Source organism: Mustela putorius, unplaced genomic scaffold, assembly GCF_011764305.1.
Source record: "Mustela putorius furo isolate JIRA1106 unplaced genomic scaffold, ASM1176430v1.1 tig00000228_pilon_pilon_pilon, whole genome shotgun sequence".
NCBI lineage: Eukaryota > Metazoa > Chordata > Mammalia > Carnivora > Mustelidae > Mustela > Mustela putorius.
The window spans coordinates 38,053,513-38,076,537 of record NW_025421322.1 but is presented as its reverse complement, the minus strand read 5'-3'; the positions used below and the strand labels follow the sequence as shown (position 1 = coordinate 38,076,537).

General features: G+C 55.8%; 1 protein-coding gene across 3 annotated transcripts in view; it reads left to right on the top strand.

Moving 5' to 3' along the window:
• The window catches only part of TRAPPC9 (trafficking protein particle complex subunit 9), a 487,526-nt gene that overhangs the window by 325,633 nt on the left and 138,868 nt on the right, over nt 1–23,025 (top strand). For all 3 annotated transcript variants that reach the window (XM_045078162.1, XM_045078161.1, XM_045078160.1), the window contains one exon: nt 4,651–4,761. In XM_045078162.1, coding sequence (XP_044934097.1) covers nt 4,651–4,761 — 111 coding nt within the window. The remainder of the gene's footprint in view (nt 1–4,650; nt 4,762–23,025) is intronic.

Genomic DNA, 23,025 nt, shown 5'->3' with positions numbered 1-23,025 from the left:
GTGAGGTTTTTCACTGACCACATTCACTGACCACATTGAGGTTTTTCACTTTTCCACTGGGTAGGTGTACTGTAGTTTGTGAATTCTCTCACCAGCTGAAGGACATTCTGGATTGTTCCTAGCTCTTTATGATTATGAATAGACCTGCTATAAATACCTTTGAATAGTGCTTTTGTGAACATAGTTCTCATCGGGAATTTTTTTATGGCCTGTGGTCTGTGTGGTCTGTCTCCTGGTCAGTGTTGCCGAATGCTTGAGAGGTGTGTTTTCTGTTGCTGTTGGATGGAATCTTCTCTCAGTGTTAGTCAGACGCAGAGGGCTGATGGGTTGCTTCTTCTGAATCCTTGCTGATTTTGTGTCTGCTTGCTATGTCAAATTGCTAAGAGAGGAGTGAAGTCTTCAACACTGATTTTGTGAGTTTCTGCTTTCAGCTCTCTCAGTTTTTTCTTAATGTATTTTTGGAGCTTCTGTAGCTCGGTGGATTTATGTTAAGAATTATTACGTATTCTTGGTGAATTAATGCTTTTGTCATTGTATGACCTTCCTTTTTATCTCTGCTTATTTTCCTGCTTTTAGCCTGTTCATCATATTTAAAGTGGATTTATTTTAGATAACATATGGTTCAATCTTGTTTTCTTAGTCTATCCTGACAGTCTCTATTAATTACAGTGTTTAGGCCATTTATATTTAATGTAATTCTTCATATGTTTGGATTTAGATTTATCTGTATTTTTCTTCTAAAGGATTTAGACAGTTATATGCTCTATTTGAAATTTTTTCAGCTCTTCAATCTATTTTAAATTTATTTTTGTTTATGGTGTGAGGTAGGGATATCATTTCTTTGTGTGTCTGCCTACACTTGCAGACCAGCAGTATTTATTGAATCTTCCCGTTGATCAGTGCTGCTACTTCAGTCCTTATATCTAGTTTCCTTATATTCATGGATCTGTTTCGGGGCTGTTTTTTCCATTGATGTATTTATAAATCGCTGCCCCCAGCAGTGCCTTCATTGCTACAGTTTTACGACATCTCTTGATGCCTGGTTGGCCAAATCCCTCCCAAACAACTTCCTGACCATTGTTCTCTATGTTCCTGACCCTTTGGTCTTACATATAAATTTTAGAATCAGTGTGTCAACTTTGATCAAAACAAACTGTTTTGAAACTCTGTTGGGATTTTATATTGAGTTTCATTGAATTTATAGACATTTTCAAAAGAGGCAACTTATTTAAAATATTGTCTTCCCACCCTGGAGTATAACGCATTACTGTGTTTATTCTTTATCTTTAACACCATTCTATAAAGCTTCAAAACTATTCTACATAAACATTCTTCAAGCATTTTAAAAAAGATTTATTCCTTTTATCCATTTTGAGTTTATCTTTGTGTACAGTGTAAGAGAATGGTTGAGTTTCATTCTTCTGCATATAGCTGCCCAGTTTTTCCAGCACCATTTATTGAAGAGACTGTCTTTTTTCCACTGTATATTTTTTCCTGTTTTGTCGAAGATTATTTGACCATACAGTTGAGGGTCCATATCTGGGCTCTCTACTCTGTTCCACTGGTCTATGTGTCTGGTTTTATGCCAGTACCATGCTGTCTTGGTGATCACAGCTTTGTAGTAAAGCTTGAAATCAGGTAGCATGATGCCCCCCATTTTATTTTTGTTTTTCAACATTTCCTTAGCGATTTGGGGTCTCTTCTGATTCCATACAAATTTTAGGATTATTTGCTCCACCTCTTTGAAGAATACTGGTGGAATTTTGATCAGAATGGCATTAAAAGTATAGATTGCTCTAGGCAGTATAGACATTTTAACAATGCGCTGCTATTATAAATATTCTTTCTTAAAAATTATTTTGTAACTGTTTCAGTTGATATAGAAGAAAGTTGTTCGTTCTGTGGATGTGTCTTTACCTGCTGTTCAGCAGCCTTTTGAATGTATTTTTCCTCACTTTACAGAATGATTAAACGTTTTATTTTGTAAACTCACCTCCTCTTTCCCGGCCCTCTCTCATCACAATGGTGTGATTTCCGTGAAAGTGAGAGTCACTTTTTTTCGTTGCCGTCCATATTCTCAGAGCCTGGAACAGTGCCTGGCACACAGTGGGGACTCAGCAGACGTTGTATTTGTCAGAGAAAAGTAGCACAGTTCCGAATTCTCAACAGACAAAACAGTGCACACACGCTCGATTGACGCTGGTTCATATGCCCTACCCTCTTTGCCTGGACACCATCGTCCCCTTCCCCGGCAGCTGGACCTGTCCTTCTAAGACTTGCTCCCATCTCGTTCCTCTAGGAAGCTTTCCTGGGTTTTTCTATACTTCGGAAGGGCAGAACTGGAACAAAATAAGACAATATAGAAAAAGCTGGAATTAAAGTAACTATGCTCAGGTGGAGCCTAAAACTTAAGACTATCCAGAGTGACGCAGAGAGATACACAGAGTAAGGACATTGTGGTGGGTACAAAATGCTCCTTTTGGAGGTCAGGGAATGGAATTAATTTGTGAACAATGGACAGAAAGCAGAGACCTGCCAGTACATCACGAGGCTGACAATTAGGAGGAACGGAAACACTGGATCAGGAGGCCCCCACACTCAGTGAGTCAGAAGAAACAGAGGACACAGAAGGGTGATGTTCTGTTGTTCGTGCCCGTGCAGTTTTCTAACTGCTACGTTCTGTGAGTGCAAACAGTATATATCCCAGTCTTTTCTTCCCTGCTTTTAAAAATCACTTCAATTTTCCTCCTCTGATAAATGTCTTACGAATTCCCATTCCTGATGAAAGATTTTGCTGTGATTAAAGATTTCATGAAGTTATGACAAAGGCAGAATAGATCTTCATTCTTGAAAGCTCATTTTTCTGTGAGCCGAGTGAGGAGGCCTTTTGCACGCAGCTGTCAGAGCTAATGAATATTTTCCAAGTGCTGAACCTCTGGGGGAAACACTCCCACTCAGAGAACCTCGAATCAACCAGTGTGAGCCTGCTTTTCTGAGGACACGTGATGTGACTCCTCACAGCGGCGCTCCGCAGAGACGGGAGAGCCGCTCTCTTCCCCGCCCCCACTGCGCACGGGTGCTGCGTGCACCCCTCCAACGGTCGGCGTTTACAGATGCCCCGCGGCCTCTGATGGGGTGATGGGTGTGTGTGCATGGGCACAGGTCTGTGTGCCCACGTCCCTGGCTGGGGCACTGCACGCTTCCCCACCTCAGTTCCCTTCTCTGGACAGAACAGACAGGTTTGGAATATTTGTTTCCAACTACATGGAAAGCACAGGATTTTGAGTTCTAAGTCTGCAGTGTTGGTCACCTTACTGGCGTTGTGGCCATGCGCCAAGCCTCACTCTCCCCACCTGCGCGGGGATCTGGGGACACGGCCTTGAGGGCGTCGAGATGAAATGAAGAGCTGGACGCCCCAGCTAACGGGGCTGTTGGCAATCTGCCCTTCCTTTGCTACCAGAAAAGTCTTGAGAAGTAAATTTGAGAATTGAGATGCCCTTGGGAGGGTCATATTCTGAAGACACAGTAAGCTGAGGGAGAACCAGGGCACAGATCCTTTCCGGAGTCTGTGGTCCTCCCTCACTCCAGAATGACCTCTGCGTCTGTGGCTGACTTCCGTGTCTGCTCCAGCGTGGGTACGGCGGTCCCGTCCAGTTCACACACACGTGACTCCTTGCCGTGCGCCCGCTGGGACACATGGCATTCACCACACCTGTGACGGGAGTCTCACAATGGAGACTAAGGCAGACGATGCATGTGCGGTTGGGTTTTGTTCCTCACGAGTAGCTGATGAGTCCGGAGGGGCAGAGGCTCTGGGTGGCCACTTCAACCACTAAAGGTGCCACAGTGTCCCAGACCCCTCTTGGCCCCACTTGGGTCCACAGCCTCAGTGCCCCCAAGCGGGTGCTGAGCTGCTTGGCATCCTGGTCATCTCGGGGCAGGGAGGGACTAGGGACCCTGAGAGGTGACACCTTCTCTTGGGGACAGGTCTTTCTTGGCCTATCCTTACCGGCTAGACCTTGGTTTCAGGGACCTCTCCTGTGGCAGGGGCCCCTGAGCTTGAGTGTATTAGTGTTTACTTTCTGGACCAGAGAAGTCGAAGGAGGGGAGGTGTCAGGAGGGCGGGGGTGAGTAAACCTACAGCGCCTTCACAGCTCCGAAGGGAAGGCTCGTGGCAGGGGCGCACACGCACAGCAGGGATCCGGTTCTGCGCGTGCCCGCGCCCGGCACCTGGCTCTGTACCTGCGGACGGCGGCACACACCTGACTCGGTCATGACTCAGACGCCAGGTTGGTCGGTCAGCTCTGTGTGCCGCATGCTTTCCCTGGCGGTCCTACTTCCGGGTCCGAGTTCTAGTCCTCACAACCACGAGCCTTGGGCAGCCTTGGTCACCTTCTAGGCCACTTGGTTGGTCAAGGCATGCCAGGCTGTGCACATGTGTCCCCAGGACCAGGGAGGCTTTGATGCCCAAACCCATTTTGCAGACTTCTGTTAGTTCAGAGTGAGCGTCCGGGACACTTTGTGTGCCGTTTTGTCAAATGCACCTCTGCCTTCCTTGAGCGGTAGCAGGTCTTTTGGGAGGAGAAAATGTCTCCATTGTTCTCGTCTGGCTTCCAGAAGATCCTCATTCCTCTCCTGTCTTCTGTGCAGCTCCCGGCAGTGCCACCTGCTCCTGGACGTCTTCAACTCCACGGAGCACGAGCTGACGGTCAGCGCCCGCGGCAACGAGGAGCTCGTCCTGCACGCCGGCGAGTGCCAGCGGTGAGTGTGCCCTCCGTCCACCTGCGGTGCCGCGGTGACCCTCCCTCCGAGACCCCAGAGGGAAGTCAGGTTTGTCTCTCTCTCGGGGGAACCCTGGTCGCGATCAGGGGTCCCGGAAAGATTCTGAAGTGGCTTCAACTTGGAGACAGGTGTGAGGTCAGGGCGAAGCCGAGGGGTGGCCATCTAAGGAACCGGGTGCCTGCTCCGGACCCCCCCCCCACCCGCCTCAGGCCCTGAGGCACCTGGGCAAGATGTCACTTTCACTTCTTAAAGCTGTACCTGGGAAGCATTGGCCTTGACTGTGGGGCCTCTATCAGTATCAGTAGGAAGTGCCTGAGGAATTCCACAGTAGGGCAGGCAAGGCTTAGGTCTCAGGGAGGGGGAGGCGCCACCCAAGCCCAGTCCCCAGAGGGCACAGAGGGGGCTCCACTGGGCCCTGGCATGGAGCCAGGCCCTGGGCCATACCTCACAGGAGGTGAGGTAGAAGTGAGAGCCGTCCAGGAGTGAGGCCAGGCCACACGGCGTGCCCCGAAGGCTGCCGGAGTTCCGCTCTGGGGGCCCCTTCCCAGGCCCCCGCCCCCATCGGCCGGGCCTCTCCCCAGACCCACTGCCGTGTCTCCGTGTCCCGCTTGGATATTGGGGCCTGCCCTTTGAGACAGAATGAGCATTGGGATGAGATGTAGGTGCAATACAATTTTTATTTTTAATTGAAAAATACTTCTCACATGGGGAAAATACTTGAGAAAGCAGCACACACGGGTCCCAGACATAAGCCCTTTGTTCACTTTTATCTGCCCCAGATCTCTCTGTCTCGTTCTGCCTGCCTCCTTCCCTTCTCTGCCTTGTCTGTGTCGTTCTCTTATTTTAAGGAAATAAAACGTTTAAAAAAAATAGCTAACATTAACAGAGTCAGTGGGGGAAATGTAATTTTACTCCACACTCACCAGAAGGAATGTCAGAGAACCGCCTGTGGCGAGCGCCGGTGCAGAGGGGAAGGTTCAGGAACCCGCGTGTTTTGGCGGGTAGGTGAGTGCGTGTGGCCGCTTTGAGGAGGGTCTGTGGTTTCTTACAAAACCAAACATACACCTACTCGGTGCCCAGCAGTTCCAACTCCGGTAATTTATTCAGAAAAAGTTTAAATGTTTATCACAAGAAGACCTACACGAGAATGCTCATGGCCAGAAAATAGAATCCAGATGTCCATGACGGGAGACTGGGTAAGCAAAGGTGGCATTTTTTCTGCAATTGGAATGATACTCAGTGACTAAACGCAGCATATCCCTAAAGCCTCAGCAGGGGGGCTCCAGGAACAGAGCCCCACATGAGGGGAGCCTCCCCGAAAAAAGCAGGTACCACGGGACGCCATTCACCCAAGTCCCAGAACGAGCAGCCAACTCGTCTGCCGTGGAAGGAGCAGAGCGTCACTTGCCTCTGGAGAGCTCGGGTGGGCTTCTAACAGGCCGTGGCACGGGGGTATTCTAGGTAAGGTCTCAGGGTACAACTGGGTGTGTGTGTGTGTGTGTGTGTGTGTGCTACCCGTGTGTTTACGTTGAGAATTCAACATGTGTGTGCTTGGTTTGTGCATTTCGTTCCAAGTCCGTTTTATATCCAGAGACGAACTGTGCACAAGGATTGAGCTCTAGGCGCGGCTTTGCCCCTGGAGGCCGTGGAGGATGGCCTGACCCCGGCAGTGGTCTCTGGAAGGCTGGACAACTAAGATGACTGACGGACAAGGGACGGGAAGTGGAGGGACGTGCGGAGAAGGTACACGGGCTGTAATGTTAGTGGCCAGAGAGCGTGTTCCTGGAAGAATTCTTTCAATGCTGGGTTTGACGTTTTTCATAAGCAAGCACCAGGGGAACGCGGCGCTGGGAAAACAGTAAGTGGCAGAGAGCTGAGCCCTCCTCCCCATCTCCCCGGCTTCCTCCCCTCCCCTCCCTTCTCAGGGGCTTGCGGTCGGAGAGGCGATGGAATCATTCGCACCGTGGTTTGCTACTTCTTTGTCTTTATATCTGCAACCAAACATTATTTTCAGAGTTCTTTTATGACAGGCGGGTCTATATCACATACGTCTTTTAAAAAATATGTCTTTTTATAACTTTAAATCAGCATTATGCTGTGGAGATAAATATATGTCTGGTTCTCTCCTTCCGACTGCTGTTTCTGTTTTGTTGCACGAATACGCTGCTTCATCCCTTTCCGTGCTGATCCGCTCCGAGATGGCTTCACAGTGTTGCCATTTAATGTGATTATTGTTAACGACTCCTGCGAATGTGGGATCGGGCCCCGTGGCCCGTGGTGCAGGACAGCTAGGGTGGAGAGTTGGAAGCTTGAGGCCCTGCGCCTTGGGGGCCTTCCCCCCGGAGATTTCGCTGTCTGGGCCCCTGCAGAGGACTTGCTGAGTGGAGGCACCTGTGCTCCTGCCCACGAGCCACGGAGGCCGAGGCTCAGTGTCCAGCGCCTTGTGCAGGACTGGCTCCTTTTGTAGGGTGCCTGTGTAGCCCCTGGGGTCTCCACTGCTGGCAGGTCTCCAGGCCCTGTGCTGTTCTCCAGATCGTGAAGGAAGCTGCGAGCAGACCCCTCTCTGCCTTTGTCTGATGTGGTTGGAGATCTCAGTGGACCTAAGTCTGGTCGTCTGATGACACCAACGTGAAACCAGTTGTTACAGATTATCAGTCGTCACACTTGGTCTCAGCTGGATCGGTGGCATCGGTGGAAGGCTGGAGGCGTTGGCGGTCCAACTCGCACGCAAGTGATCACAGATTCATCTCGTGCTTCAAGCTTCCTCATTATCGACCTCTCTTAAGTTCTCCGTGCTCCCAGCTCACCCGTTCTTTATTCCTTCATAACACATTCACCCAGTAAATACTGATCCTCGGAGAACTTGCTCTGCGGAGGCTGTGCGGGGCTCCAGGAGTGCCAGGGTGAACAGGGGACCCCCCCAGCCCGGGAGCTGGGTGTGATGAGGGGGACGAGTGTCTCCCATGGCGGGCAACAGCCTGTTGGGGCACCTTATTGGCCTGCGGTGGTACTGGTAAATCAGAAGTCAGCAGTCATCTCTGGCTCTGACCTGCTGTCCCACTAACCGGTGCCGAGTGCCGGGGAGCCCAGTGTTTGTGGGGTCACAGGGACGCACGTCCCTTCCCCTTTTCAAATGTCCCTGGGCTTGCCTGGATCAGGTGAGACACATGCTCTGCCCCTGGAGAGGGCAGCCAGTGCTCATAGACCATGCTGCTGGAGGAAGCAGAGGCGGCTGAACCTTACCTGGCAGCTCCAGGAGGCGTCCTACAGACCCCGGCCACGGATGGCCTTGCTCTGGACGCAGGCCATTTGCTTGGGGCCTGAGACCTTCCCGGAGTCCTGAGCTGAGCCATTCTCCTGCCTCATGCCTTCTGCTGTGGGCAGCCGGCCCCAGCCTGCCTCAGGTGGCACCACTGCTGAAGATGTCTCTGGCTGCTCTGAAGCGGGTGGGGCTGTGCCCCTCGGTGACTCTGGTTTCACCCCCCAACTGTGTGTGCTGTTCCCACTGCTGCTGGGAAACGGGCGGACAGACAGCGCTTGCTGCTGGCGAGGGCGCGGTGTGCTCTGATGAAAGGCTGTGCTCCTGGGACTCGTGTGGCCTTGTTCCGGCTCTTCCCAGCACCCCGGCACCCCTGTGCCTGCAGGCATTTGATTTCCTTTCAAGGATGGTCCCGACTCCAGGAGAGGGACCAGCTCAAGTCCTCTTGGATTACTGGGAAGCCTGCACGGCTCTTCCCCTCCTGGTCGGAAGGGGCAACCTCATTCCACCCGGGACAGGAGCGTGTGCTTCCCAGGCGGAGAAACAGGGAAGGCGGAGTTACCCAGCCCGTGTGTTTGGAAGTGAGGGCCCTTGAGTCCTCGTGCTGCTTTTGCGAGAGGTTTTATCTGCATTTTATGGGTAAGCCCCCGAGCACGGGCAGCACAGCCCCTTGCTAGGCTCCACATCTGTCTGGCTCCTCAGCTCTGCTGGGAATGGTGACTGAAGGTTAAGAACCGACTCCATTCCTCTCCCCTGGCACTGCGTGCAGCCTTCGGCGAGCTGTGACCAGCACTGTGAAGTCCACTGTCAAGTGCGAAGGCCGGCAGAAGGATAGGCGGAGAAGCATCCTGGGTTCTTGGCGTCCATGGTGTTGATGAATTCATTCCCGGAGTGTCGGGCTGGCTCCAGGCCCTGCCAGGAGGGCAGGCGGTGAGCGAAGGTGGGCCTTCTGTGCTGGTGTGGGGCAAACGGGCAGCGGGTGCGCACGGTGAGGGGAGTGGAAAGCACGCGGGGAGGTACCTGGCCCAGGTGGGGTGGAGGCAGCCAGGAAGGCTTCCTGGAGGAAGAGGTGCTGATGTTGAGCAGGACTGAGTAGGAGTGATCTGGGGCTGGTGTACAAGGGGCGGTTGCGGGGTGTGGGGCAGCGTGCCCTCAGGAGTGGCGTGAAAGGGTTCTCGACGGAGTGCTTGTGTTCCTCGCTTGGCAGCTCAGGTGTCAACTTTGTGCCCTTTTGGCCTCTGAGTCAAGAGGTCAGAACTTTCCCAGGGTCATGCAGTGCTGGCCACCGGAGCCCAGGGCCACCTGCCGACCCCTGGGCCTCTCTGCAGGAGCTGTATGCCGTAAAGTCCAGTTTCAAAGGATGACCAAAAACTGTAGAAAGCTTTTATGAGGAAAACGGCATCAACTTTCTTAAGAAAATACAGTGTTGCCCGTGGCAGATTTACTGGGAAATTAAAATGATAATTATTGTGGGGTTTTGTTGTTGTTGTTTTTACTTAATTGTCAAACCACTAAAATCAAATTTCATGACCACCCTCATTTACATATGCATCTTTTTAATCTCTGGTGATAGATGTTATTCTGTGCCTCGAGCTGCCCCATTCTGTTCCGTCCATCACACGGGTGCACGGCCCGTGCCGCGGGCCTGGCAGCCGCGTGTTCGCGCCCCCTCACCTGGGAGGTCGATCGCTGGTGGTCTGCGAGCCCAGCCGCCTGGTTGCGCGCCCCTGAGCGTGGCCTTCACACCCGAGCACACCGCACCTCGGAGGCTCTGGGGCTTGGCCCTGACGCTGTCCCGCTGGCTGGGCGGAGGGGGGCCCTCCGGAGCCGCCCTCCTCTTTCTTACGCCTCTGTGGTGGGGCTGCCGCCTCCCTGATCGCCGTCGTCACTGCTTAGCGGATGAGGGAGTAGGCTCAGAGAGCTCACCCGTGGGGAGCCGGCCAGGGCACCCTCCTCCTCCAGGGCTTTCGGCTGGGGTCGCACGGAAGTCGTCACGGGCACATGGAGGCTGGGGTGGCGATGGCATGGCGAGGCCCCGCGGGATGCCCGTGGCTACTGAGCACTTCACTCTGGGAGCAGGGGACAGTGACGTCCGTGCGCCCTGCCTCCCACTGCGTTGCACGTTCCTGTAGCCCCACGCCTGGAACAGCGCAGACTCAGACTCCTCGTCCCCCCTCAGCCGCCCGGACCCTCATCTGTCCCGTTGAGCTGCTTTGCGTGCTCTGAAGAGCTGCATGAGGCATCCAGGGAGCCCCTCATTGTTGGCGGCCCGCGCTCGTGCTGGGCACCCCTCCTTATTCATACTTACGGCGCACCCTCCGCCCCGGGTGCCGGAGCCCGCGCCTGGCACGGGCGAGCCTGTGCCCTTGACCTGGGCGGTCCCTCCCACCGTGACTCCGAGTCGGAGGGCTTTGGGGATTTTCTCTTCCAATCTGGAAGGAATATGGGAGAGCCCTTCCGAAGCAGCTTCCAGAAGCGAGGAGAAGGCATCCCGACATGTTCTCGTCCTTCCAGTTGACCGATGGGGAAACTGAGGCTCAGGGCTGTTTAGCAGGCGCTGGGCAGTGATGGTGGAGCCCGGAGTGTTCAGTCCACTGTCCAGAGTGGCCTCCACCACTGCACTCTGCCTGCCTCGTAAGGAGCGGTTCTCAAGTTTCCTAACAGACACGCATTGGCGCTTGAATCGCCGGGAGCCCCTGACAGTCGGTGGGCGGCAGGAACAAAGCATGGAGTGCAGCCTGGAGGAGTCGTCGGGCCGCAGTCAGGGCCTGCGACCAGCAGCTGTGTGCTGACTCAGACGGCGCAGAGAGCCTTCTGTGAGAAAGGGAGAAGACGACGGATGGGATCCATACCCCCCGCAGCTCCGCTTTCCTCAGAACCCTCTGACGTGGGGCCTTTTGTGGGCTTCTGTTCCGTGTTCCTCTCCAGAGTCTCCCTCCTGTGCGGGAGGCCGTCTCCTCCCGCACGCCCCAGCCCGGCCGCGGCGCTCTTGAGTGGCTCTGTCCCGAGGCACAGTGAGCCCAGACCTGGGGCCACCCCAGCCCGGGCCCGGGCCCAGCCACTGGCTGACTCAACTGTCCTGGGCAAAGGGCTTGGCCTTAGCGAACTTCCAAGCGCTTTTCAGTTTTTGTTTCACTTGTGCTTAAATTCCAGTGCAGGGAGCGGACCGTGTAAGGTTGGCTTCGGGAGGTAACGCAGTGATTGAGCACTGCCAACGTCACCCAGGTCCGGACGGGGCCGCCTCCGTCCCCGTCACCCGCTCTGCCACCCCCCACCCACCTCCCTCTGGTAACCATGTTTGTTCTCTATAAATGAGGGTCTGTTTCCTGACTTCTCTCTCTCTCTTCTCTTGGCTCATTTGTTTTTTTTTTTTCTTTAAAGCCACATATGAGTGAAATCATACAGAATTTGCCTTTCTGACTTGTTTCACTTAGCATGAAGCCTTCTAGCTCCATCCATCGTCCTGCAAATGGCAGGATTTCCTTCTTTTTTATAGCAGAACAATGTCCCATTATGCACACACAGCATCTGTGGTAAACATATGCGTGCGCGCGCGCGCACACACACACACACACGCCACGTCTTTGTCCATTCATCAGGCGGTGGACACTCGGAATGCTTCCATACTTTGGCTACATAGGTAATGCTGCTGTAAACATCTGGTGGCGGGGGGCGTATATCCCTTAGAATTCGTGTTTTTGTATTCTTTGGGTAAATACCCAGTAGTGTGATTGCTGGGTCGTAGGGTAGCTCTATTTTTAACTTCTTGAGGACCCTCCCACTGTTTTCCAGAGTGGCTGGGCCAGCTCGCCTTCCCACCGGTAGTGCAGGGGCTCCCCTTTCCCACATCCTCGCCAACACCTGTCGCTTCTTACTTTGTTGATTTTAGCCTTTCTACCCCGTGTGAGGGGGGATCTCATTGTGGTTTTGGCTTGTATTTCCGTGACGATGAGGGCTGGTGTGCATCTTTTGATGGGTCTGTTAACTCTCTGGATTTCTTCTTTGCAGAAATATCTGTTCAAAAACTCCATTTTTACATTGGATTATTCATTTTTTTGGCTGTTGGTTTTCTAAGATCTTCGTAGGTGTTGGTTACCCGCCCTTTATCTGGCGTGCCATTTGCAAGCATCCTCTCCCTTCCCTGGGCTGCTTTTTAGTTTTGTTGATTGTTACCTTTTGCTGTGCAGAAGCTTTTTATCTTGATGAAGTCCCGATAGTTTATTTTTGCTGTTTTTTCCCTTGCATCTGGCGACGTGTCTGGGAAGAAGTTACTGCAGCCAAGGCCAAAGAGGTTGCTGCCTGGGTTCTTTTTAGCATTTTTAGTTTTAGATCCAAGCACTTTTCTTTAAAATGGGGCACTAATGCCTGTTATGGGTCGTTACAGATACTGACGTTGAGTCGTGTCTAGGACATGGTGCCCCTGCAACCCACGGCGGGCACGCCCCAGGTGGCAAGTCCTTACTTTTCAGTACGCTTTGTCACACCCTGGGAACGGTCCCCTGGCCTCGCCGCCGTGGCTGGAGCCCGTCTCAGCCATGTGAAGGGCGCGCGCTTCCTTTCTGGGGAGGCTACCAGCCCAGGCTTTGCTGGGGCACTTAGTTGTTCTTTGGACCTTCATGTCCCGGCTTCCCGATGCTGTCTGACGTGCAGGCGGAGTGAGTCCCTCTGTCCGGAGCCCGCAGCCACAGAGACGCTTCCGCGTGAGGAGGTGCTCGCAAGGCACGAGGTGGTAGCCGGGCAGCTGTGCGTGCGGCGTGCACGGGGGACGTTCTGGTGTAGCGGCCATAGGAGGCGTCACCATCCCCAGGGCTGCTGTCCCAGGTAGCTGGTCAGAGTGTCAGTTAGAAGCGGGCACTGTGGGCGTGGAACTGACACTCTGTGCTCTAAGGGGCGCTCGAGCTCTAGGGTCTCGGGGGGAGAAGCATGTTGCTCGGCTGCCCTGGTTGGAACCCGGGGTGGAAGGACATCCGGTCCCTCCTTCCCCCATGTCCCACGTCCTGCTTCCTCCCCTCCGAGGCTTGGAGAGCAGAGCGGACGCCTGCAGGACTCGCACAGATTGCCTTTGCTCCCGATCTCCAGCTACATCTGTCTTGCTCTTCTGCAAGAGTCTCACATGGTGTTAATTTTCTACGGCACGTCTTCACTCCTGCCAGACTAGAGGGCCTCAGGCTGTGCTGCTGCATATTGTAGTTACGGGGACTTGCCTGTCCTCTCCTCGCCTAACCCCACATCTCGGTCTGATGGGTTGGCTGCCTCCAGGACACCAGGATCTGTGACTCTAACACGCGGCCAAGTGCAGGAACCATGGGACCAGACGGTGAAACATTTCTAGCAGTTTGTGTCTTGGTTGTTCTCAAATATCCCCCATCCTTGGCCCAGTGTCCAGCAGTTCGTAGGTGCTCAGGGGACGCTTGGTTGTGAGTGGGTCAGCAGTGGGAAGGCTGCAGGGTCATTGCTAGAGACTCTGCTCTTGGGGTGTCTGAGGTTTTCATTCTCTGGGTGGCTGGCTCCATGATGCAGCCTCAGATGCTGAGGTCGGGGTAGGAAATGCCTTGATCACTTGCTTTCAGTGGAGTCATAAGGGGCTGTGGCGTGTGGTTGCACAGGTGAACCTTGCGTATGTTGTCCTGGCCTGGGGTGGGGGTTGATAATCCCCCCACATTCTACTTGGGAGCTGTGCTAGAGCTGGGGTTCACTGAGAGGAAAGCATGCCCTTTTCTCACTGGTCTACCCAGGGGGAGTGGGCTTTTGCCATGCATCCACCTGAGGGGAGGTGTGTTTGTAACGTACAGAAGGGCACCCCGTGCTCCTCGTAGCCCCGGCCTTGTCCCCTAAAGTGTGACTCTTCTCATTGCGTTAATCTGATGGCAGACCTGTTCCTGTGGGGAAACTTGAGCTTCCCTACAGATCCCTTGTGGGTCCTCGAAGTTGGGGGCTCACCCTCACATCCAAGCTGTGCCATGGTTATTTTAAAAGTAGGTAGAGACAGCCTCACTGTAATGTTTCATTGGAGTCTCTGCAAGTGTCTGGGCGGGGGGTGGGGGGGGTGGGGGTGGCGGTAGGACGTGCATGCCCTGGGACGTGTTCTTCATGCCCAAGGTTTTAAAATCTGTCACAGATAACCTCTGGCTTTCATGCACATTTCCATTCGTACTCCGGCTGGTGCTGTCACAAGAGCTGAGAACCAGACCTAGTGCTTTGGGCCTGGAGCCCAGGATCAGGGCAGACTGCCCACCCCAGTGTGGGGCTCATGGTGGGAATGTGAGGGCAAGGGGCTCATCCCCTAACCAGCCAGTGTGGGGTGGCTGGGGACAGCTTCTCCATGCGAGACTTTCATGGGAGCCTTGGGCCAAGAAGGAGCTGGTGAGGCAAGGGCAAACTGCGTGAGGGGTTGCTTAGGCAGAGGGAATAGCCTGTGACAGCCAGGGGGTCGGGGTCGGGGAGAGCACACGGGGTCCCCAGGCTGGACACCATTCTGAGTTTGAGCTGCAGGCTGGAGAAGAGAGACCAGCGTGAGGCAGGAAGGCACCAGGCCTGTGAGCCGATGCTGGGTTTCTTTCTGGGGGAAAGGGATAGTCATGAGAGCGTTTTAGGTAGGAGAGTGTCTGACTGGTCTCTAGGGAATGTCCGGAAAGGGGTGACAGCTGGTGAGAGCCTGGGTGCTGGTCAGGGGAGGCCATAGTGCCGGCCACTGCGGCTGCCTTTGATGCCACGAGGAGAGGCCAGGTGCCAGAGACGCTCGGCAGGGAGGAGGAGTTGGCAGGATTTGAGGTGTGGGGGTGAGAGGGAAGGGAAGTTTCTAGTTTGGGCAGCTGGGTGGATGGTGTTGCCTTCACTGCCCCGGGGAGTACAGGGCTTGGAGCAGGCTGGGGCAGGTTCCCCAGCGTGCAGAGGCCACAGCCCCAAGGCTGCCTTCCTACAGGCCAGCAAGGCCTGCTGCAACCTTGGCCGAGGAGCCCCGATCGGGAATCGAAGGTCCAGCTTCTGATTGCATCCCAAGAAGATAGAAGTGATAGTGGTGTGACCTGCACGGCCTGTGGGGAATTGGACCATTTTTAGTCTGCTCTCTGCTGTGAGTGAGGGAATAGGTCTTCTTCTGAGAGGCTGGGAGGTTCAGGCTCTCTCCCGTGTCCTGGGATTTTGTAGAGCCCATGGGGGATCTGAGGCTGAGGGCTGCTGGCTGTCCTGCCCTGATGGGGCTTGCTCTCCAGAACGGCCCAGAGAGCCTTCGGGGGCCCAGAGCAGGGGCGTGGATCCCCTGCGGGGCTCCGGGCACCTGCTCGCTCCACTGGGAACTGCTGGCCCTCAGCTTCCTCAGAAGCCTTCCTGCTCGGCCCCACACAGAGCTTTCTGGCCCAGGATGAGGTGCGAATGCCCTTGGGCTGGAGTAGGAAGAGGTTTAAGAGGCTCATCCGGTCTGCGCCTGGGTGTGGGCCCCCTGGATCGACAGGCCTGAAGCCAGCCCAGGGGCTCCACTCTGGGGTGAGGGTCTCGTGGGAGGCACCCGGCCCAGGAAAATCGCAGCCGCCTTCCTCGGACTGTGGCTTCCGTGACCTTTTTCACGTAACGAGGGAGATACTTCAGAGGGGAGCACTGGCTGGGGACGTGAGTCACAAGGCGGGCTCCTGGAGCTGAGCACTGCCTGGAGCCCTTGGCCGCAGAGCCCAAGTGAAATGGGGCGGTCGTTCGTTTTAGTTCAGAAAGTCTCTGCGAAGTGACAGTAACTTGAGGCCCGATTAGCCCCTGGTACCTGCTCGAGGTGGGCACAGTGCAACTAGCCCCGTCAGGGGCTCTCCTGGGCTTCCAGAATGCCAGCCTGGATGCCCATGGCCGCGGCGGAGAACGGGCGTCCGAGGCCCTCCGCCCCGACCTGTGCTCCGCGTGGTCCCGTGGGAGCACCTGGTCCTCAGGCAGACACCTTGGGACCCTCTCTGGCCTCCTCTCCTGCCCCCGCAGAGCCCTGCTTGCCAACTACGGAGACTGAGGCTCGGCGAGATCTCGTGACTCGTTCCAGGCGACACTGGGCTCATGTCCGAGCCAGGCTTTGAGCCGGGTCCTAAGGCGCTTACGGCACTGAGTTCTGTCCACCCATTCATCCTGACTGAGTCAAGAGCTCCCACCGGGAACCAGGCCGCCTGCCAGGCCCTGTGACACCCACAGCAAAGGCCTGCGGCTCCGAGGGCTCACGGTGCGCCGGGAGGGAGGGCCCACGGCGAGACGAGCAGAAGGCGGGCCAGGCCACCACGAGGCCCGGCGTGCTGTCACCCCTGGAGTGCGGGTGCTGAGCTTCCAGGGTGGGACCAGTCCTCTGCCTTGCTGGCTGCCTTCCCGAATCCGTCCGGGGATGCCTGGGGTACACACACGTGTGGGATACATGCATGATGTATGTTCTGTGTGCCTGCATGTGTTCAGAGTTCAGACATACCTGCGACACATGGTGACCTGTGAATGTCATTTGTGACACCTGTGGAATATCGTCACGGCTCATGTCTTTGTCCAAAGTCCGCTCGGGGCTGGCACTCTCTCCAGAAATGATAGGAAGGAGCTCGGGGGCCATGGAGACCTGGGCCAGTGTCGTCCCACATTACTCCGCGCACTGTCAGGTAAAGTGCTCACCCCAGCGTCGGTGCTGAGGTCTGCAGAGCAGGACCGTGAGGACGCCTGCCTGGCGAGGAGGGTGTGGGCTCCGGTCCCTGGCATCAAGGCTGTCCAGCATCTAGTAACGGCTCCGTAAATGAGAGCCTATCTCTGCTTCCTTAGAGAAACTTCGAGTGCTCTCCTGTGTCAGTAGTATGTCATTCTGAAGAGGGGAAGGGGCAGAGGCCCTTGATGATGGGGCTCTGAGGGGTGGACAATGTCTTCTTTGTGAGCGTGTGACCTGGTGTGGACCAGCCGCGTTCCAGGGCCCTGCGGGCCTGCCGCGTCCTCCTCCCTCTGCAGCCTTGTCCTCCCTCCTGGCTTTACGGTCGTCCTGGAGCCTCCCGAGACTCAAGATGGGGCACAAGGTGGGCTTCCCATGCTGGGAAAGAGCTGGTGACTCCTGAGAGGGGAGCCTCTTTCCAGGGCTTGATGGGGACCCGAGGACACGGGTCATAAGCTGCCTCTGAGGAGTGCGGAGGTCCTAGGCCTCCAGGGCAAAGTCTGCGGGTTTCCTATAAAACAACCGAACACGTGCCCATGTCTCTGAACCTCCCCCCCAGCCGCCAGCCCCCACAACAGGGAGACCAGTTGACTGGGGACAGTTTCTTACCCCTGCTCTTACTGTTTGGACAGATGCCCCGCTGTAAAGCCTCCCGCGCGCCCAGCCCTGCGGCCGGGAATCCTTTTACTGTCTCCTTAGCACTCCCTTTCGCAGAACGTCCTAGAGCTGGAATCATCCAGGGCATAGCCTTTCCGACTGGCTCGCGTTAGCCGTCCACGTTCATGTCCCTTCAGCGCCGAGTGGCCCCCGCGGGCTGGGTGGCCCCCCACAGCTCGCGCTGGTGGTGTCCAGATCCTGGCGAGGAGGAGCAGAGCTGCTGTAAACGCCCGTGGACAGACCTTTGCAGCTCCTTCGTGTAAACACCCAAGGAGTGTGGTTTCTGGATCACGTGGTCAGAGTCTGTTTAGTTTGGGAAGACTCATTGAACACTTTTAAAAGCCAAACATCGCATGCTTCATCGGCCTTTCCCCACGCTGTTGCCAGTCACTGTTCCGCTGCGGAAGGAGGTGAATACGGCAGGTGTCGCGTCTGAGCCGTGTGGCAGAGCGGTTCTGGGTGGCCGTGGACTTTCCTCGGGAGTGCCCCATGCCTTGCGGCCTGCCTGGGCATCTCTGCGTTCTCTGAGACTGTGTCCTCACGCCCTCCACCCCCTGCGTGACGTCAGTGTCTGCTTACGGGTGTCTCCGCCCTGGGAGCCTCTCCGCCCGGCTCCCGTGCTCTTCCGCTGTCTAGTCTCCTGGCCACGGAGAAGCAGATCCAAATCCCCTTCGGCCGAGGTTCTTGCAGTAACAGGAGACCCAGAACCTTAGTGCCTTAGCGTGGCGAGTCTCCGGGGCACCCCGGAGTGGTGGCTCTCGCTACTTGTGTTGTTGTCATTCACGACTCAGCGCTGAGATGTGCTGGGTTTGTGGTGGGGGGAAAGGGAAGGGGAGGACCGCACAGCACCGCGGGAGCACGTCACTTCTGCACGTTCTGTTGGCCCCGCACGTCACAGGCAGCCTGGGATCGGGAGGTGCGGGCGGACGGGCCCCTAGGGAGGGACGCCGCGTGTGTGGCTGTCGCTGTGATCTCGTCCCCCTTTGCCGCCTCCAGCCTGAGGCCTCCTGCCCTCACTCTCACCCTCACCCTCTGGGAAGGAGGCTTGCTCTGTCCTTGCTCTACGCGCTTTCCCTCCTTCCGGCGCTCCTTTGGACGGCGTTCCTGGTGCCATGGGGCTGAGGAGGGCACACGGAAGCGTCTGTGTGGTCTGGGTGACACACGTGCGCGTGGTAGCACCTGGGTTTCCTGGGGTTTACTGAGCCCCCGTCAGCCTCCAGCTACGCTGCCTCTTCCGGACACAGGCCCGCTCTTCGCACTTGGGTTTTGTGGTAGCGGGACTGGAAAGGGCTGTGGTACTCGGACACCCAGCGAGTGCCCGCCACTGAGCTCCTGGCTCGTATGCCTCTTGGCCTCTCAGCAACTGAAGGACAGGCAGGCCCGAACCGCAATAACGGGAGAGACGGACTGGCCGCCCTGGCCCCACGGGAGAGCCGCACCCTCACCTCGCCCACTGTCTGTGTACGCCCATGCCATCTGGAAGGTTTTTTCTTTCCAAACTTGGTATCTACCAAGGACGCCTTCCCTGCTAAGCCCCGTCTGTCAGTGAGCACGCGGCCTGTGGTCCTGGAGGCCACAGGGCCCTCCCAGATGCCTGCCTGCCCGCTTCCTTCTGCACTGCTTCCAGGTGATTAGGCCAAAGGGGCTTCTGTTATTTCCAATGAATCGCCCCTCCTGAGCCTGTTCTGCCTTCCGCACACAGCAGCCTCTCTGCTTGACACAGAGCTTCCTCTCTCCCCTCTGGGATTCTTCTCTATTTTTTAAAAAGTAATTGCATTATTTGTGTTTGCTTCTTGTGTTTGGGGATGTTTCTAGAACAAGGAAGCAGAGGGCATGGTTGATGAATGCTAATGGACACCTTGACAGGAAGATCTCAGTTAGCCCGTGCCCGCTGGGGGCTCCCAGAGGCTAGGGAGGAATGCTTCTGTGCTTTGGGAACCTTTGTTCTGGAGAAGTATTTCTAGTAGAAATTCGCAGAGGCATCGCTTTCTGCTTACACAGGACCTCACGAACACCTTGTGCCCTCACCTCCCACAGCTCTGTGCACGCGCCCCATGCTCCCCCTCCTGGCAGGGCTCACGCCGACCCCAGTTTTTTCTGGGGAGGCCGGGGGCCCCCAAGGAGCTGCTGCTGCCTCTCCCAGGCGTTTAGTCTGGAGAAAAGGTGATTTCTCAAGGGCTGTCACATGGGGACAACCTTCCAGAGCCCAGCAAGACCCGGGATCACAGCGGGGACATTTCGGAATATGCAGGAATATTCTCAGTAACCTTCTCCATTAATAGCCCTTTCTGGATGCCTGGGTGTGCGAGGCAGTGGGCCAGGTGTCCGGGTCTGAGAGGCGCAGGCAGGAATAGTCACAGGAGGTGTGGGAGGGGCAGGGCCTCCCCCGGGGGCACCTGCTCTGGGGCATGAAGATGGACCAGGTGATAGTTGCTCAGGACAGACGGCAAGGAGGGCCCTCGGCCTGCCCTCTGCCTTCATGGGGTCAGTGCGGGTGAAGGTTCCCATGAGGGAAGGCGACTGCCGTCGGGCCGGTCTTGAGGACAGCAGCCGTCTGCGGTTCTCACGGGATCTCCTCTCCAGCGCACATGTCAGTACCACGGGGTCATAGTTCTTTGGTAGAAATGTTTACTACTTTAGGAAATTTAAAAATCTAGCCTCTTTCACACACTGCCTTCCTTCAAGCACTCAGAAAGTGTGGGGGAAAACCAGTCTTGCCGTGTTTGATTTCCCTCTTCAACCTCTTAGTGTTCTCTGAGCTGTTCTAGTATCATTTGCAGCTGTTCTGAATACTTGTAATGATTGTCCTGAAAAACACCTGACCCTCGCTCTGAAAGTCGCACAGGGTTTTCCGGATCCCTCGAGTCCACACCCCACATTACCGAAGTGAGTCCTCAAGTTCAGAGAAGGCAAAGTGGCTTTTCCAAGATGTTGGAGCCAGTTGGCGAATGGACCCAGGCTAGACTGGGACTTTGGTTTGCTGGTGCGTGGCTGCTCCCACTGGCCGTGGATCTTGGTGGGGGGTTGGGCCAGGCATCTGGGAGACAGGCTGTCCTGTCCGGGACCCATGTAGGCTGGTTTCTCCTTCTCTCGGCATTCCCGGCTCTTCTCCTCCACCCGGGCCAGGCAGCACTCCTGCCAGAGGCCTTCCCCGACCTCCTGGGACACTCTCCTCTCCACGTCCTGTGGCGCCCGCCACCTGCCCGCTGTCCGCACCTGTGGTTTGCTGTGCTCTGCCGTTACTGAGGTGCATCTCCCAAGCGGGGCGGAGGGGGGGCATCAGGACAGGGGCTGTGCTTAGCTATTTCCTCTGTCCCCGGGGTCCGGGGAGCGGTAAGGGCTTAACCAGTGCGGTGGGCAGAATCATGGCCGCCCCCACATTTACAGAGTTCCGGAACCTGTGCTGTTTCCTTACATGGCGAAAGAAACTTTGTAGATGTGATTAAGTTAAACACCTTGAGATAGGGAGACGATCCTGGCGCCTTAGTCTGCTTGGACTCCTTAACAGGATGGTTTGTAAACAACAGAAACTTGTTTTTCTCAGTCCTGCAGGCTAGAGGCCCAGGATTGGGGCCGGCACGGGCAGGCTCTAGTGAGGGCTCCCTTCCGGGGGGCAGACAACTGCCTGCTCCCTGCATCCCCATGTGGTAGGAAGAGGGTAGATGCTCTCTGGCCTTCTCTTATAAGAGCACTGACCCCATATGTGAGGGCCTGTCCCTCGTGACCGGCTTACCTCCCAGAGGCCCCGCCTCCCAGTGCCATCGTACGGGGATTGGAGACTCGGCTCTGGAATTTTGGAGGGACACAAACATGTGGTTTGCTGCCCCTGAGATGTCGAGGGGAGCCCAGTGTCCTCCCGAGGCTTCTTACGGGAGGAGGGAGGCCCTGGGTCTGAGGCAGGGCCGCTGCGACCAGTGAAGCAGAGGCTGGAGGGAGCCAAGGCACGGAGGGGCCTCTGGCAGCTGGAAAGAGGCAGGAAACCGGTTCCCCCTGGAGCCTCCCGAGCATCAGCCCTTCTGATGCCTTTGCAGGGCTGCAGCTGGGGCCTCATGAAGTGGGCTCTGGGGGCGTGAGCCAGGGTTACCTTTCCCCCGTTCCCCCTCACCCCGGGCAGGCACAGCCCGTGGGGCGCACAGGTGCTCAGGACGTGCCGGGAACTGACCGAGGGCGCTGCAGGGCGGTCCCTCTGCCTTCCTGCCATGAAATGATGAGGTTTTCGTGAAAGCAGACGCACCATCATGCCACAGTTTTGCCCCAAAGCCATTTGATAATCTCTAACACAGTCTGGAAAGCTTTCAAACAAGTGAATGATTCCCTCCTGGAACGCTTTCCTAGTGAAAAAAAGTCCTTAGACCAAGTGTCGAAGCCAGGATTGTATTTCTGTTACTCATAGAAACCAGAATGTCTGACAACAAGGCATGAGTGGTACGTTGTGTACGTTTGGCTAGTGGACGGCTCTGCAGCTATCAGAAATTGTTCGTAACAGAATGTGTAATGGCACACTCCGCGGTCGTGGGGAGACAGTGATGGTACACACGGGTGGGGAGACTCGCCACTTACCTGGCAGGGAGGAAACACGCCCCTGCGTGTGGGATGGCAGGTTCCACCCAGAGCTCGAGGCCCAAAGCTGTCCCCTTAGAGGCCCCGAAGCCTTGGTCTGCAAGGGGCAGGCTGTGCCAGGGCTGCCGCCAGACCCCTGACAGGGCGGGAGCTCTGCCCCTGTGAGAGCTCGGCTATCTCCTTGTCCACCATCTGCTGATGGCGTGGATGCTTCCATGATGCGGCAAATGAAGAGCTCGACCCTCGGGATCACAGGACACAGCCCTGCCGCCTGGGCCCAGACTTCAGGCAGACCTGGCGTTTGTTCCTGCATTCTAGAGATGTGTCCTCTGCTTCATACGTGGAACAGGCAGGAGGCCAGCTGGTATTTATGACACGATACGCGATACCTAGTCCAGGAGCGTAAATGACACGTGTGTACGCTCCTGTGCCTGGAGGGAGTGCGGCAGAATGTTCACAGCAAGGGACCCTCCGGACTTTCTCCTTCTGTGTCCTTCAGCTTCTCTGGTGCGCCTGCCCGGTTACTTGACATACAGACTTTTTTTATACCCTCACCACAGGGCGTTACCAAGTGCTTCGGGGGTTTCCACGTGCCCCACTGGCCCTTTATTCCATGTTTATTGTGTGTGTGCACTGGGCTTTGCCTTCTGTCTACCAGAAATCCCTGGTGTCTCCAGGGACAGAAGCTTCGTGTTTGTTCAGGACGGATCTAAACTCAGCACTGGCCCCTCTTGCTGCCAGCCTGGCACATCCTGGGGTCACTGTCCTGCTGTGGCCGCCCTGTGGGGGAGTGTGGGAGGCTTTGGAGAGCCAGATTGCCATTCCTGACCACGAAAGAAAATCCAGCTTGCTTAGAAAAGCAGCTTTGGGAGTTTCCAAAGCTCTGAAATGATCGCAGTCAGACAGCAGACCGTCTTGTGTTTTCACTTCTCTCTCGGCAACGATGGGGTCTTCCCTCACCTGGGTTCACTTGGCCTCCAGCACCTCCTGAGCGTGGACAGCTGCCGGCTGCTTTCCTGTGTGTCATCTGTGGAGGGAGGGGGTTGCCTACCCGCACATGGCTCCCGAGGACCCTCCAGCTGGCAGTGGCCGGGCCCCTGGGGTGCTGTCCTTTGTGCATCTTGAT